Consider the following 15,604-nt stretch of genomic DNA (forward strand, 5'->3'; position numbering starts at 1 on the left):
TTCAAGGGTTATATACTTGAATTTTGCCCTTTGATGCTTTTATGGGGAAAAGGAAAGTTGGGGAAGCTCTATCCAGTGTGTGTCTACATGCTACATGGGTGTGTATCTGTGTACAAGAGTGTGTACAAATGTGTGTGTGTGTGTACATAAATTGTGTATAGGTGTGTGTGCCTACATACTAATGTGTGTGTGTGTGTATGTGCATGAACATGTGTTGCGGGTGGGTGAACCCCCTACCTGTGGGAAAGCCACAGAAAGCAGTCTGCTGCTGCAGCTGTGCGTTGGCCAAGGCCTGCTGGTAGTGCAACATACTGGGGTGAAAGAGCGAGCTGGCCCCGTTGCTCTTCTCAAGCGCTGGTCTCTTTGGTAGGGGCTGCAGGCAGCCGTGGGGGAACGCCTGTACGGGAGGGACGAGGAGACGTTAGATACAAGGAGGCGGAGGCCTCAAAAATGACTACATTCACATGACTATTCTCTACACTATAACACGAGAAATCACCCTGCTGCTCGGGGTCTTTTGTGGCGACTAGCTACAAAACAGCACAAAGTTACAACAGAGAAGTCACAATGGCAACTTAGGTTTAAATAACCACATGGGGACAATGAAGGAACTACACACGATATCTAGCCAGGCAACTATAAAACAATGATGTATAGTACAGTAACAAACAAATTGATACTTGGGAATTAACATTCTCATTGTTGTTATACGATCAATCAATGTAAAGCATACTAAAATAATAACTACAAGAATCATATTGGTGGATATTAATTGCATAATACAAATACTTGGGCATTTAAAACAGCAAAAAGCCAAATTAAAATTATTGTGAGTTGCTACAGTACATTAAAGAAGCTACATGCAAAGCAAAAGGTGAAAGGTCAAAGTACCAGTTCTACAGTTGCCTCGAGGGGTCGCTTCATTGCTTTGGCAGTCGACTGAGTCTTTAAATAGCAGGCAGCGAGCACATGATGGCAGTGGGCCAATGGGAGTCAAGCGTATTAACATACAGGTAACAGCAAGCAGAGGTGCGTCATGGGGGACAGCATTGCATTGTGGATAGGTGAGAAGGAAAAACAAAACAAAATAATCTGAATGCAGTATACCACGTACAAAACAATAGGCATGCACATAAACAAAAAATTGTTTGTTTAAAGAAACGTATTGCTAAAGTTCTGAATTAGTACGAAAGCAAAAAAAGCATCTACTATACCTTTGGTTAAAAGGTTTAAGAAATACAAAGATTTACAAATGTACTTATGAAGTAAACAAATTATTTGGATAGCAGTTATTAGTTCTGTAAAGCTAGCTACTTCTTTACAAGTAAATCAGCTATCTAATCAATCAATGTATCAAAATATCTTGGGGGGTATTATTGATAAACACAATCGACATTCAGTTGGGCCAAACCCTAACTTGAGATCTGTGCGCATAAGTCAATATTTTTCACAAACCTCCCTTTGACATTGTGATTTACGTGAAAGTTTGAGTTATGTTCGCAGATCTAAAAAAGGTAGGATTCGGCCTCTTCTGTAAACACACTATCTGCTGTATGGAATATTGTTGGCTCTGTTTTTGGTGCTTTGGTGTGACTGGCCACCATGACAGAATAGGATGTGAGCGCAACATACATTTTTCACCGAAAAACACAAGTCTTTGCTCTAGCCCTTACAATTGTGTTCATAGAGCTGAAAGGACTGGATAGGTGAAAGCAAACAGAGGATGGAACCATCACACCTATCCAGTCCTTTTAGATCTGGGAAAACAAAAACAAGATAGGGGCTAAGGGAATGGGCTATTAGGGACTAGATGTTCTCAGCAAGTGAAGAGTTTTCAGCTCAATGGACAATGAAGGACCACATGTCTTGTCGATTGGAATTATTTGCTTTTACAATAAAAGCAGTGCAATTTGGAACCAATGCACATTTTATGGAGGCCATTATGACCAATGGTTTGATAGAAGATGCCCTATGGCAGACAATGGTAGAAAGGACAATGTTTTGGCAGCTGGTCGGTCACATCCATTTCAGTCACGGGGTAGAAAAATGCTGATTTAGGTGGTAAAAGCAAAACTATTATTTTTCTTTCCATAACTGCACTAATACATGAGTGAACCCAAATGTGTAACTTGTTAGTGTGTGGTTAATGGGCAACTTTGGAGAGGTGAAAGTCAAAATGTGAATTGTAACAATATCTGTTATTAGGAAAGTCATCACAGAATGTGGAGCTCTGTTTATTCTACATTCCTCTTGGTTTCTACAGTAAAAGAAAAATAGATATTTGCTCAATGCAATAACATTTAAAGAAGATTAAAAAATGGCGTTTGTTTGCAAGCCTTCTGAATGGAACCAAATCGATGACATTGCACAAAGGAAACAGCAAACGTCGATGGGACAACCAAGGCACTTATGATAACGAGACCATGCACAAGCCTTTCCTTTACGTGTAGGATAAAACTATGATTTTTCGTTAACACTTTACATTACGGTACCTTTTATAAAAGGTATTAGGTATTTTATAAAGTGTTACCATCATTCCAAATGAATACACCTCAGATTCGGTGTTAGATTCAGACTGTAATGTTATGGAAGCAATCGGAGGAGGGGGTAGAAATGTTCTGTTTTAATTAAAGGGGGGGTGAGCAAAGATGGCAGCATTCAACTTGGGACACGACAGGCTATGAAGACAAAATGGAGCTAAATGAAATCAAATGACACCTCAGTGTAACTGCATAGCGTAAAACTCAACCACCTCGACCTGTTGTTTATAATCTTATGTACTATAAACTTGGTTCTGTCTGGGGCATATTTCCAGATGACCAAATCCTTAGGGAATGTACGCTCATGATACATGTACAGCTCCGGGCACTAGAAAATTACACAATGCATGAGCAACATGGCACTCTGACTCCTTTTGATAGTTTGTCACAACAAACTGTACTATGGTACAACTTCTCAGTGCCTGTAACTGTATCTAACTTAGGACAAGAGTCTGGTCGAGCGGTTAATCCTCTCACTTCTGGAACCATATGCTTCGCCCTTCGGCAGGGATTCGGTTTTTGCTCCTGCTCCTATCATAGAAATGATAAATATACATAAGTTCTCCTTTGTAAAAAAACTAAAACAGAATCTAACTTACTGTACCTTGTGTCAATACATTGTAATGGCTTTATAGTACATGATACATTTATTGAGATAATTGCAGTGGGGGAAATGCTCCCATAGAGCTGACTAAAAAGCTCTCTCTCCTCCGGTAAACCATAAGCCCTGTCGCCCCAATATTTTATCTCAGGTCACGCCAGCTTAAGGAAACAGAGCGCGAGTTGTCAAACTCATAATCATGACTTCAGCACTGGATGACGTGTGTTTTCCGATTGTTTAGGTCCTTTTTCTTTTCTACCATAGTTGTGCTCGGGTCATCTTTTCACCCAGTATCAGTGGAGGTGTGGTTGTGTTTTTAGAGCACGCAGTGATGTACGAGCAAGCCGATGAGACGAAAAGCATGCTGGACGATGCCATGGAATCAGACAGCAGCGCGAGAGCAGTGACAGCACAGTGTGAGTGACAGCGAGCAAGACAGAGCCAAGTTCACCCCTTCAACAGCCACTGACTCGGACCAATGTGGACACGAAGTAGAGTGAGAGGGGAGGGAGGGTCACAGCCAAGTGAAAGTCCTATTGCCAAAACCTGCTCCTGCCTGCCTCTGCCTGCCTTAGTGAAGGGGGAGGGTCCAATAATGAGGGAGTGGACCAATGGCCTCGCATTCTCATCCATCTCTCTTGATTCAATTTGTACTAATCTGCAGAGCTCTAAACTTATCATTGTGACGAGGGTGGGCATCGTCTTTGTATGGATGATCAAGGGAGGAAAAAAAGCTCCTAGCCTGAAGCTATACTATGGGAAAGACTATGTCCCAAATGACACTCTAATCCCTTATAGTGCATTACTTTTGAACAGAGGGCTCTGGTCAAAAGTAGTGCAGTATATAGGGAATAGAAACCATTTGGGATGGGCCCTGGTCAAAATTAGTGCACTATATAGGGAATAGAATCCATTTGGGATGGGCCCTGGTCAAAATTAGTGCACTACATAGGGAATAGGGTACCATTTGGGACGCAAGCATAGACTGTTGTGGTCGTGTTATACATTCACTTTACCTTCTCTAAAGCCTGATAACTATAGAGCCTATACAATGACCTGAGTGTGGGTTGAGTGGTCACATTTCCGTGAATTGTATAAAAGTGTCCATACTAGGAAGATGGTATATCAACTGTATGGAAAAATAAAGCAGTGCTCCACATTTTATGTACTTGTGTTCTTTTGTAGATGTGTAAAGTAGAATTTAAGATTTAAGTTTGTGTACTTTACCAAACTAATCGTCTATAGTTGATTACATATTATAAACATTAGAAATTATATTTCTTGATCTGGCCCTTTGTCAGGTGTGCCGTCTGACATTGCTGGGGCTACAAAAGTTTTGTAATTTTCCCAAAAGTCCCAGGTTTTCACGAAATTACAGTTCAAGGATTCCCTCCTGATTTCAGGAATATTTCAACCAGGATTTCGGCAAACCAGGGAATTTGGAAAAGTTAGCAGATTTTTTGCCACCCTACTCTAGTGTGTGTGCTGTGAGGTGCTCACTACTCTACACTACAGGCTGTGAGGCGGAGGGTCTCACCATGGCGGCGGCTTGTGCGGCCACGGCTGTCTGGTTGGCCTGGTGCTGCGCAGCCTTGATCTTGGCCTGCAGGTGGGCCGGCGGGTGGAAGTACTTGCACTTCTCCCGGGAGCAGCGTGACTTGATGTAGTCCATGCACACGGTCACAGTGTTGTCGCTGGTGTCAATCATAGGGCTGTCACTGGGGTGAGCGAAGCGGCAGTCTGTCTCGCCACGCGCGCAGTTGCCCCGCTGGAATTCCCGGCACACCTGGGAAGGAGGGTGGGGTGCACACGGACAAACAGACACACACACAGACACACACACAGACAGACACACACACAGACAGACACACACACAGACAGACACACACACAGACAGACACACACACACACACACACACAGACACACACACACACACAGACAGACACACAAACAGACAGACACACAAACAGACAGACAGACACACACACACACAGACACACACACACAAATATTGGTTTAATATATCATACAATATAATACACATGCCAATAACATAACAACAACTTATCATTGGGTTTATAACTATAGACTGAATAATGAACAGATTGATGTGTTTATCTATTCAGAGCCTGGGCGTAGTCAATCACAGGGGGCTTCACTCACAGCCTGGGATGTAAAACAACACCGCACACTCACTAAGTGTGGGGAGAACACGCACGCACATGTACACGCAAACACACACTCAAATCCACACACAGGCAAAGACACACAAAGAACACACAAAGAACACACAAAGAACACACACAGCCCCTCTACAAACACGCGCAGAAGGAGGTAAACAGTCTCACTTAGCGTGGGGAGTGTCCCCATTCCTCAGTGGAACACGGCCTCTCATTAGCAACCACATGGCTCTGTTGCTAAGTGACAGCACTTTGAGATAAACACACAATACACCTACACTCCGAGGCCTGTCTTTGCTTGCCATCCTTCCAAGGCTATTCTTTGTTTTCATTACGACACAATGGCCTGGGTGCTTAGTTGTTGTATAAACAAAAACCACCCCCATTGAAATAACCTCATCTACCTTAAGTAGATTTAAACAACGGTGAGATCTAAAATTCTGTTGGCCAGCGCTCAAGTTCTTAAAGTCCTCTATTCTTTCAACGTCAAGGTGTGTGGAAAGGGAGTATGTAAAATATAAAATATTCTTAAATGTTCTGTGTTAAAAGGGGTAACTTCTACCTCAACCTAGGTGGGTAAGGATGATGTCATGAGATAATAATTATGGAGAGGCTTTCCCAACACCTCGTAGGGAAAACTCTCTTGATTCCTTGTATCGTGACCACCCAGAGGCCGGCTCTCCTAACTCCTGTTATTGTTATTGGTTAGTTGGTGATGTCTCCTAACTGCTAATATACTAGGACATCTAGTATTGTTATTGGTTAGTGGTGGTGTACCTCCAGCTTGTCCGTGCGTAGCAGCTTCTGGTTGGAGGAGGAGCTCTGCATGGAGCAGGGAGGGCTGCCGGGAACGATGATACTCTGGGTGCTGGGCTGGAGCATCTCGGTGGGCATCATGCCCATGCTGTGGGTCATGTGGGTCAGGTAAGGAGCATAGCTCAGACCCGGGCTGGAGCCCAGGCCCTGGTTAATAGGAAACGACTGCTACCGAGGAATAGGGGGTGAGGTGGGGGGGAAGAGGGGAGACAGAGAGGGACAGAAATGTTAAAGAGGTGAGAGAGGTAGAGACATAAACAAGTAGTCCATTACTCACCATGGTAGGCTGCATGGTCGTGCCAGGGAACATGAAAGGCATCTGTTGAGCCAACATGGCTGCCGCCGTCTTCTGTTGTATGAGGTTGTTGCGGCCGTTGATCTCAAGCTGAGTCTTGAGGTGGGCCGGGGGGTGGAGGTATTTGCAGTTCTCTCGCGTGCATCGGCCCTGAAAAAAAATACAATAAAAAAAATACATTAACACAAGTTAAAGAAAGACCTTGTTAAAGACTGAGATTATGAATAAACCCTAAAGACAGGTCAGAGGTTAGGCATATTCAGACAGACTTAAATACATTGAATACGGAGGGGCAACATTGATATTCACAGCTGATGCTTTTGCAGCGGCTAATGGGGATCCTAATATCAAACATTGTGGGAGTTGTGTGTATTGGCCTCAGCAACACGACGGGGCTGCGCGTAGCTAGCTCAGAGGTTTGAGCTCGTTAGTTAGCTAGCTAGCTGCTTCAATAAAGGATATTTAAAACCTTACAATGTGTAGCTTTGGCTTCAACGTGTGTTAGCAAGATAATGACGCCAAAGATAGAACAAGGCACCAGATATTTCACTGGATGTATAAATCTGAAGCATCCGGTATCCATCTTCTGCTGTTGAAATGCCTCACCTCCACACCACCAGGCAGTAAGGGGAGAGCAGTGACCTAATTAGCTGAGCACCAGCTCCCCAGTCATGGGTTCATGCTGAAATAGGACAACCTCCCTACCAGTCCACTGACAAACCAGCATACAGCCAGCCACTCTCCATGCACACACTGCCTAGCTAGCTCTGACCTAGAGCTGCGTTTACTACTGCAGATTGGCACGTACTCCCTCAGATTTGTCCTGTTTTAATTGCTAAACTTAATTTAAGCACACATTGTTTCATAATTTTTTATAAAAATATCCATCAGCGGTATTATGAGGAAGGTGCCCACTGACTGGACAAGGCTAAGAGTACCCCCCACTTTCCCTAGTACTGTAAGTGGTTACTTCCAAGGTGCATGAGTAAAAGGATGCCTTGGCAGGACGCTAGACACTCAATGGAGAAAGAGAAAGGGTGTAGAGTGACACACACACACACAGCGTTTGTCCATTCATTCCTTTGTAAATAAAACACAAAATGTTCTGTTGTAATACTAGCCACCAAGCAATTTTATTAAGTTGGCTTTAGCTAGCTAGATATGTTCCCCAATCTCCCAACTTCATAACAAGCTACCGAGTCATTTCAGGCTATCAATCAAGTTAGAAAAGCTACTCTAACAATCTTAGCTGGCATGTCTGCTGGAAAGGTTGCTAGACCTTAGAAATGCAAGCAACTACTAAATGTACAGAATAAGACTAACATTCCTTTTAATCTTTTACCCAAATTGTAGTTTCTAAATAACCACCAGTCACGAGGATACAGACAGCCCAACAGGTATGCTTACATAACCTATACAGAAAAATATACATCTTTTTTTTTTTTACATAGAATTTGGCATAATGATTATGGCTCTAGAATGCGCCAAAAAGCTGTTTCAGATGTTTGAAAAAGTCTAAATTCTCCTACTTCCCCCTCCATCCTCGCATACTTTCGTGCCCCTTCTAAAATAATGGGAACATGATGCTTCTGCTTTTAGCCAAGGCAACATGTCAGAGAAGATGAAGTGGACCGTATTTTTTGATGACCAAATATTTTTCTTCACATCACATGTCAACATCAATTCTATAAGGGTGGTTGTAAATCTGAACCACGCTTTACGGTTCCCCCGTTTCAAAATCCGGCTTATTGTTCTGGTCACGAACGTGAGCAGACCTTTAATCAAGGAGGGGTTATCAGACACCGGGGAGTTCGCAGAGCAAATAACGTGTAATCACGCTGGTCAGCCGGGTGTTGTCAGCCCGATACAAAATTAGAAACCTGATGGAAAGTGCCTGTTTTTTACCCCACTGTGATAAAAAAGCACCCGTGGGAGTATCAAACTGAGAGCTGGCATTCACACGGAAGTGATTTGGGATATGAAGTTGAGCTGAGCCCAACAAAGCTATATGTGTGAAGGTATGCCTTATTTATGTAAGAAACTAGCTGTAGCTAGATATAATATGATTACGTACTAAATCCATCATAAAATCATCTCTAAGACAAGTCTGGGGCAAAGTAGGCTACACTGTTAACAACAAACACTGTTAGTTATCTATCATCATGAGACTAATACAGAGTTTATAGGCCTGATATAAAAGGAATGCAATTATGCACCATCCTTCAAAGAACTCTTGTATTTCAGGATATGATCACCATTTTCCCTAGTGGAGGGGCACAGAGGTCTTGGTTTAGTGTGGGGAAAGTCAAGTCGCCAGTCAGGTGGGGTGCCACAGGGCTGCACTCTACACCCCCTTCAGTTTCTACAGCTAGTTTGTGCCAGTGCTGTACTCCCGCTCAGTTTCTCCACTGGCGCATAATAGTTCTATCGGTATCCCTCCTCCGCTTTACTCCATCCACAGCCAAAGAGTAATGTTATCGCTGCGCATCGTAGCTAAGAGCCTGAGAGGTGTGAAAACCAATCAAAGCCTCTCACTGACGCCGCTCTGGGCAGACCCGACTCCATGGCGACTGCTGGGAGGGGAAGAGTGATGGGGGATGCGGTGCTGCTGAGGCTGAGCTTTGGATGCCTTCCCTGTTACTGTGAGGATGGCCTGAAGGGCATTAGATTGTCAGGGGTCAAAGCACTATCGCATGAGTAGGGCCGTGACCACCTGGACCAAACCCCAGAACCTAGTTATAGCCTATTTTCTGTGGTCAGGAAAAACTCTGACAATCATGGTTAGAAACAAGCTACATTACAACAATGTTTTCTTCGTGACATTTTGCTGCCAGTGTCATGATTGATTCAATGTATTTGGTGCCAGTTTTGAGCATCGTTACTCGCCATTTGAGGGAGGAGTTAAGCAGCTATAAAACACACTTTGGTAGAGCGTTTCATTTGACACATTAGGAACGTATCAAATGTAGGGGGCACAGCGGTCCATATGCTCTCCTCCTAAACCACTTTACTTCTGCTTATTAGCATTGAAGGAGCGGTGTAAATTTTAATAACGCTTATTACATGATAATCAGTGTCCTTTTCAGTCACGTACGTAATTAAGTTCGAGCCCACCGGCTCTCGAAGTCACAGCGATGCTGGCTAGAACACTTATGCAGTAGGTACACGTGAGATGACGCAAGCAGGGTCGGTCTGTTCAGAGGGAGTCGCGCCACTGACTCTGCAGATAGAGGAGCGTTTCTGGCTGGCTCCCCGAGCAGAGCTGCCGGAGACTGCTCCGGAGCATTCCTCATGTAACAATGACAGAGCTAAAAAGCTGCCTGTCTCAGATGATGAAACACTGAGCGAGAGACCGTCATTAAAGCTAGAGTCAGATGTTATCTTGCCGGGGGGTTAAGAGAGGCCCAGGTGTCTTAACCACCCACACACGGAGCAAGAATCTATTCATCCTCACCATCGCCTCAGAGCACGCATTTATGAAAAGGGGCTTTTCAAACCTGAGGCACATGATTACCCTGTTAAATAAGCCCGTTTCAGACGCTACATTGTTCGGATGTAATGACACAGTGGATCCCTTCTGCTAGCTGGGTCTGTTTCAAAATGTCAGCACAAAGTCAAGGATCTATGCATCTAGCTAATTTGTGATACCAGGCCTAATAATAAGAGGGTTAAGAAGATAATAGTCTCTTAGGGGTTTGAAAAGCGATGACAATGAGGCAGGCAGTATAATACTATTACTATTAAATGCTTTATTTGGGTGAGGTTTTTTGACTCGCCTGAGAAGCCTCATTTCACTGCCAAAAATAAAAATTAAACCATGTAGAGTTCAGCGAAATAACAACACAATGTCAAATAAAAGTAGCCTAGTCAAATAATTAACATCCAATCACATTAACCGTTACTCTCTCACGGGAATTCCACTAACGGTCTGTATGTAGCCAAACGTAACTGCAGCTCATTCAGTTAGCTCGAAAATGGATAAATGCTTAAAAAAAGTAAGGCCCGCATCCATAGATACACATACCAGCAGTACTACACCTGCACTTGTCCACGACACAAGCTGTTCTGCTTCCACGAGCACATCCAATACTAGCATCAGTAATTCTACATTTGTTGTTAGCCCAGCTAGCATGAACACTGACAGTTGTGAATCTGATGCAGCTGAAGAGCTACTGCCCCCTTACCCGGGAAAGCACCTAACCATAAACATCAATACCTTTCTTAAAATCAATACACAAGTATATATTTTTAAACCTGCATAATTAATATTGCCTGCTAAAATAAATGTATTTTACCTTAGGAAATTGTGTCACTTCTTTTGCAACAGAGTCAGGGTATATGCAGCAGTTTGGGCCGCCTGGCTCGTTGCGAACTGTTTGGAGACTATTTCTTCCTAACAAAGACAGCCAACTTAGCCAAACGGGGGATGATTTAACAATCGTTGCACAACTGTACCTAACCATAATTAATGCCTTTCTTAAAATCAGTACACAGAAGTATATATTTTTAAACCTGCACATTTAGCTAAAATAAATCCAGGTTAGCAGGCAATTATTAACCAGGTGAAATTGTGTCACTTCTCTCGCGTTCATTGCACGCAGAGTCAGGGTATATGTAACAGTTTGTACCGCCTGGCTCATTGCGAACTAATTTGCCAGAAATACACGTAATTATGATGTAACATTGAAGGTTGTGCAATGTAACAGGAATATTTAGACTTATGGATGCCACCCATTAGATAAAATACGGAACGGTTCCGTATTTCACTGAAAGAATAATCTTTTTGAGATGATAGTTTCCGGATTCGACCATATTAATGACCTAAGGCTCGTATTTGTGTGTGTTATGTTATAATTAAGTCTATGATTTGATAGAGCAGTCTGACTGAGCGATGGTAGGCACCAGCAGGCTTGTAAGCATTCATTCAAACAGCACTTTCGTGCATTTTGCCAGCAGCTCTTCGCAATGCTTCAAGCATTGCGCTGTTTATGACTTCAAGCCTATCAACTCCTGAGATTAGGCTGGTGTAACCGATGTGAAATGGCTAGCTAGTTAGCGGGGTGCGCACTAATAGCGTTTCAAACTTGACTCGCTCTGAGACTTGGAGTAGTTGTTCCCCTTGCAGGCTCTTGTGGAGTGATGGGTAACAATGCTTCGAGGGTGGCTGTTGTCGATGTGTTCCTGGTTCGAGCCCAGGTAGGAGCGAGGAGAGGGACGGAAGCTATACTGTTACACTGACAATACTAAAGTGCCTATAAGAACATCCAATGGTCAAAGGTATATGAAATACAAATCGTATAGAGAGAAATAGTCCTATAATAACTACAACCTGAAACTTACCTTGGAATATTGAAGACTCATGTTAAAAGGAACCACCAGCTTTCATATCATCTCATGTTCTGAGCAAGGAACTTAAGTTAGCTTTCTTACATGGCACATATTGTACTTTTAATTTCTTCGCCAACACTTTGTTTTTGCATTATTTAAACCAAATTGAACATGTTTCATTATTTATTTGAGGCTAAATAGATTTTATTGATGTGTTAAAATAAAAGTGTTGATTCAGTATTGTTGTAATTGTCATTATTACAAATATTTTTTTTTTTTTTTTAAAACCATCCAATTAATCGGTATCGGCTTTTTTGGTCCTCCAATAATCAGTATCGGTATTGAAAAATCATAAAATCGGTCAACCTCTAGTCTTAACAGCACGATTTGCCAAGGCAGGATACTCTGAGCGCAGCCTAATCCAGAAATCTGGCAGTGGCTTCTGATTAAATAACATTTTCACAGAACCGCTTATTTCGATGAGGATCTCGTTCAGATATCGGTAAGTGGACTGGAGGCAGGGCTTGAAAGGGATAACGAATCTAGTTGTTTGTGTCAAACGTTTCAAGAAAGTACCTGCGTAATTGCGCACCCAACTCACTCAGGAACTTCGCTATATGACATTTGACATAGTCCGTAAGCTTAAATGAATTTGCACACAAAAAAAAACATACAATGACGGAAAGACCTGTGTGTTGTCCTTGTTAGTGCAGACAGAGAAGAGCTCCAACTTCTTAATCATAGCCTCAATTTCGGATGCAGATCATTCAGGCGAGAAAAAACATCACCCAGATAGGCCATCAAGCAAGCAGTCAGACAAGTGAAAATGATGGTCAGTAAAGAAAACTTTAAGCTCGTCTCTCAATTTAAAAAAAACACATCAATACTTTGCCCCTTGATAACCAGCGCACTCATGTATGTTGTAAAAGCGTTACATGGTCGCGGCCCATATCATTGCATAGTACAGAAAATTAACGAGAGTTCAGGGGCCTTGCATTAACAAAGTTAACCATTTTCACTGTAGTGTCCAAAACATCTATTAAGCTGTCAGGCATTCCCTTGGCAGCAAGAGCCTCTCGGTGGATGCTGCAGTGTACCCAAGTGGCGTCGGGAGCAACTGCTTGCATGCTCATTACCACTCCACTGTGTCTCCATGTCATGGCTTTTGCACCATCAGTACAGGTACCAGCACATCTTAACCACCGAAGTCCATTTGATGTCACAAAGCTGTCCAGTACTTTAAAAATATCCTCTCCTGTTGGCCTGGTTTCCAGAAGAGGATGTCTTCCTTAATTGACCTCCCATAAACGTAACGGACATATCCCAGGAGCTGTGCCAGGCCCACCATGTCTGTTGACTCGTCCAGCTGTAACGCATAGAATTCCCTGGCTTGTATGCGAAGCAGTAATGGTTTCAAAACATCTCCTGCCATGTCACTGATGCATCGTGAAAGTGTTTTATGAAGACATTTGTCTGTATAGTTTTGTTGGCCTTTTCCCCAGCATTGTCCCAGCCATATCCACGGCAGCAGGAAGAATGAAGTCCTCCACAATAGTATGGGGCTTACCTGTCCGAGCCACTCGGTAGCTCACCATATAAGGCACTTCTAGCCCCTTCTTATTAATGGTATCCGTTGCTTTTATACATGTCTTACTACTCGAAAGTTGTCTTAATTCTCGCTCAAAAAACTCCCGTGGCTTATTTTTCAAATTGGCATGTTCTGTTTCTAAATGTCTGCGCAAGAGTGAACATTTCATCGAGTTGTGAGATCGTACTTTTGCACATATAACACAATGTATATAACACAATGTGGCTGAGGAGACTACTCCCAATATAAGTGAACCACAAATCATCCTATTTGCGCCTCTTCGATGGTCCAACGTCCCTGTCTGTTGTTCGGTGCTTTCCTGGGTAAGGGGGCAGTAGCTCTTCGGTTGCATCAGATTCACAACTGTCAGTGTCCATGCTAGCTGGGCTAACAACAAATGTAGAATTACTGATGCTAGCAGAAGGAATTCCCGCGAGAGTGTAACGGTTAACGTGATTGGACTAGGCTACCTGTATTTGACATTGTGTTATTATTTTGCTGAACACTACATGGTTTAATTTGATTTTTGGCAGTGAGGCTACTCAGGCGAGAGAAAAAAAACTCACCCAAATGAATGCCAGAATAATCCCAGGGGGACAGAGATGAACGCCTGTTATTTCATGAACAGATTAGGATTATGCTCACTTAATCCATTTAGGCGTGTCCCCTTGGAGGCTAACTAATTACACCTAATAATTGCCCATGCATACCATCTTGGATCTCACTGCTGGCTTGCCTCTGAAGCTAAGCAGGGTTGGTCCTGGTCGGTCCCTAGATGGGAAACGAGATGCTGCTGGAAGTGGTGTTGGAGTGCCAGTAAGGAGGCACTCTTTCCTCAGGTCAAAATAAATATCCCAATGCCACAGGGCAGTGATTGGGGACGCTGCCCTGTGTAGGGTGCTGTCTTTCGGATGGGACATTAAACGGGTGTCCTGACTCTCTGTGGTCACTAAAGATCCCATGGCACTTATCGTAAGAGTAGGGGTGTTAACCCCGGTGTCCTGTCTAAATTCCCAAGCTGTCCCTCATACCATCACGGTCACCTAATCATCACCAGCTTACAATTGGCTCATTCGTCCCCCTCCTCTCCCCTGTAACTATTCCCCAGGTCATTGCTGTAAATGAAAATGTGTTCCCAGTCAACTTACCTGGTTAAAATAAATGTGAATCCAAAGTCTAACACTGAGAAATTGGGTTTTTGCATGTTGTGATCGAATCATGGCATTTTTCCCTTGTCGTCATATCCGGGTAGTCAAATGGAGCCAAAGTTGTTTCCCTCAAGAATCTCAATAATAAGCTAGCCTAGTTAGTCTCTTCCCACAGCTGCTGTGAGTTTGGGGCAAGCAAGACTACTACTATACTGCTGTTGCTTAAGCATTGTGCTACATTACCAGAAACAGAATGACACTGCTGTCCTCGACGAGGCCTTCGCGAGGAAGGAAAAACACGTACCTTTAAAGCAACACTGTGGCTGCCTGCTGCTGTTTTGGCATGCACCCCCCCCCCATCACTGCCTAGAAAGAAAAAAAACTCAAACCCTCCCACCTTCTCAATCAGCTGTGCCCTGAATCGAGACAGAGATGACTGCGTGTCTGTGGGTGGCACAGCACAGAGGGCCACTTTACCAGGGGCAGCAGAATGGCGCTTCAGTTGAGGCCTCCGCTAACTACTGGCCATTTGCATTTTCCTTTCAATGGGGCTCTATTCTGCCTCGACCGAGACAGAGGTTCACCGTCTCTCCAGCCGACAGAGGTGCAAAAAATATAAATAAAGTAAAGCCAAACCCTAATTCAGGGAAGGCTGGGTGGCCTTCCTTGTGTCACTATATGTTTTATATAGTTTTGTATCTTGTATTCAACTCTGCATTGTTGGAAAATGACCTATAAGTAAGCATTTCACTTTTAGTCTACACTTGTTGTCTTAGAAGCATGTGACAAATTAAATTAAATGACATTGCATCTATATGGCTTCGGGGGAGAGAGACTATGTTGGTGAATGAGAGGGGTCTTTAGTTATGGAGTGAAGTGGTGGGGTTCTGTCGCTCTCTCTGTGTGACTAGGGTCAGACACAAGCTACTCATTCACCCTCAGGAGAAAGGTGCTGCACAGGGTTCGCATAGCTAAAACCCACATTATGACATTATCACCATCCTGACAGCCAGGATCGATGGCCATTGGGAGAAGAGTGACAGACGAGAAGGCCATTTCAATCAAGGAAGAAGAGTGACAGAGACAAAAATAATAATGAGGCACTGG

The 15,604-nt window shown here is 43.4% G+C and overlaps 1 protein-coding gene across 11 annotated transcripts in view; it reads right to left on the reverse strand.

Annotated features, from left to right (window-relative positions):
• The window catches only part of LOC118370131 (muscleblind-like protein 2a), a 68,499-nt gene that overhangs the window by 12,402 nt on the left and 40,493 nt on the right, over positions 1-15,604 (reverse strand). For 5 of the 11 annotated variants that reach the window (XM_035754944.2, XM_035754940.2, XM_035754942.2 and 2 more), the window contains exons 3-7: positions 6,416-6,583; positions 6,100-6,306; positions 4,679-4,927; positions 892-945; positions 238-397 (exon numbers count right to left, since the gene is read on the reverse strand). In XM_035754944.2, the coding sequence (XP_035610837.1) occupies positions 238-397; positions 892-945; positions 4,679-4,927; positions 6,100-6,306; positions 6,416-6,583 (838 nt within the window). The remainder of the gene's footprint in view (positions 1-237; positions 398-891; positions 946-4,678; positions 4,928-6,099; positions 6,307-6,415; positions 6,584-15,604) is intronic. The other 6 variants (XM_035754943.2, XM_035754946.2, XM_035754947.2 and 3 more) reach the window with 3 other exon arrangements.

The sequence above is a fragment of the Oncorhynchus keta genome, chromosome 37, assembly GCF_023373465.1.
Source record: "Oncorhynchus keta strain PuntledgeMale-10-30-2019 chromosome 37, Oket_V2, whole genome shotgun sequence".
Taxonomy (NCBI): Eukaryota; Metazoa; Chordata; class Actinopteri; order Salmoniformes; family Salmonidae; genus Oncorhynchus; species Oncorhynchus keta.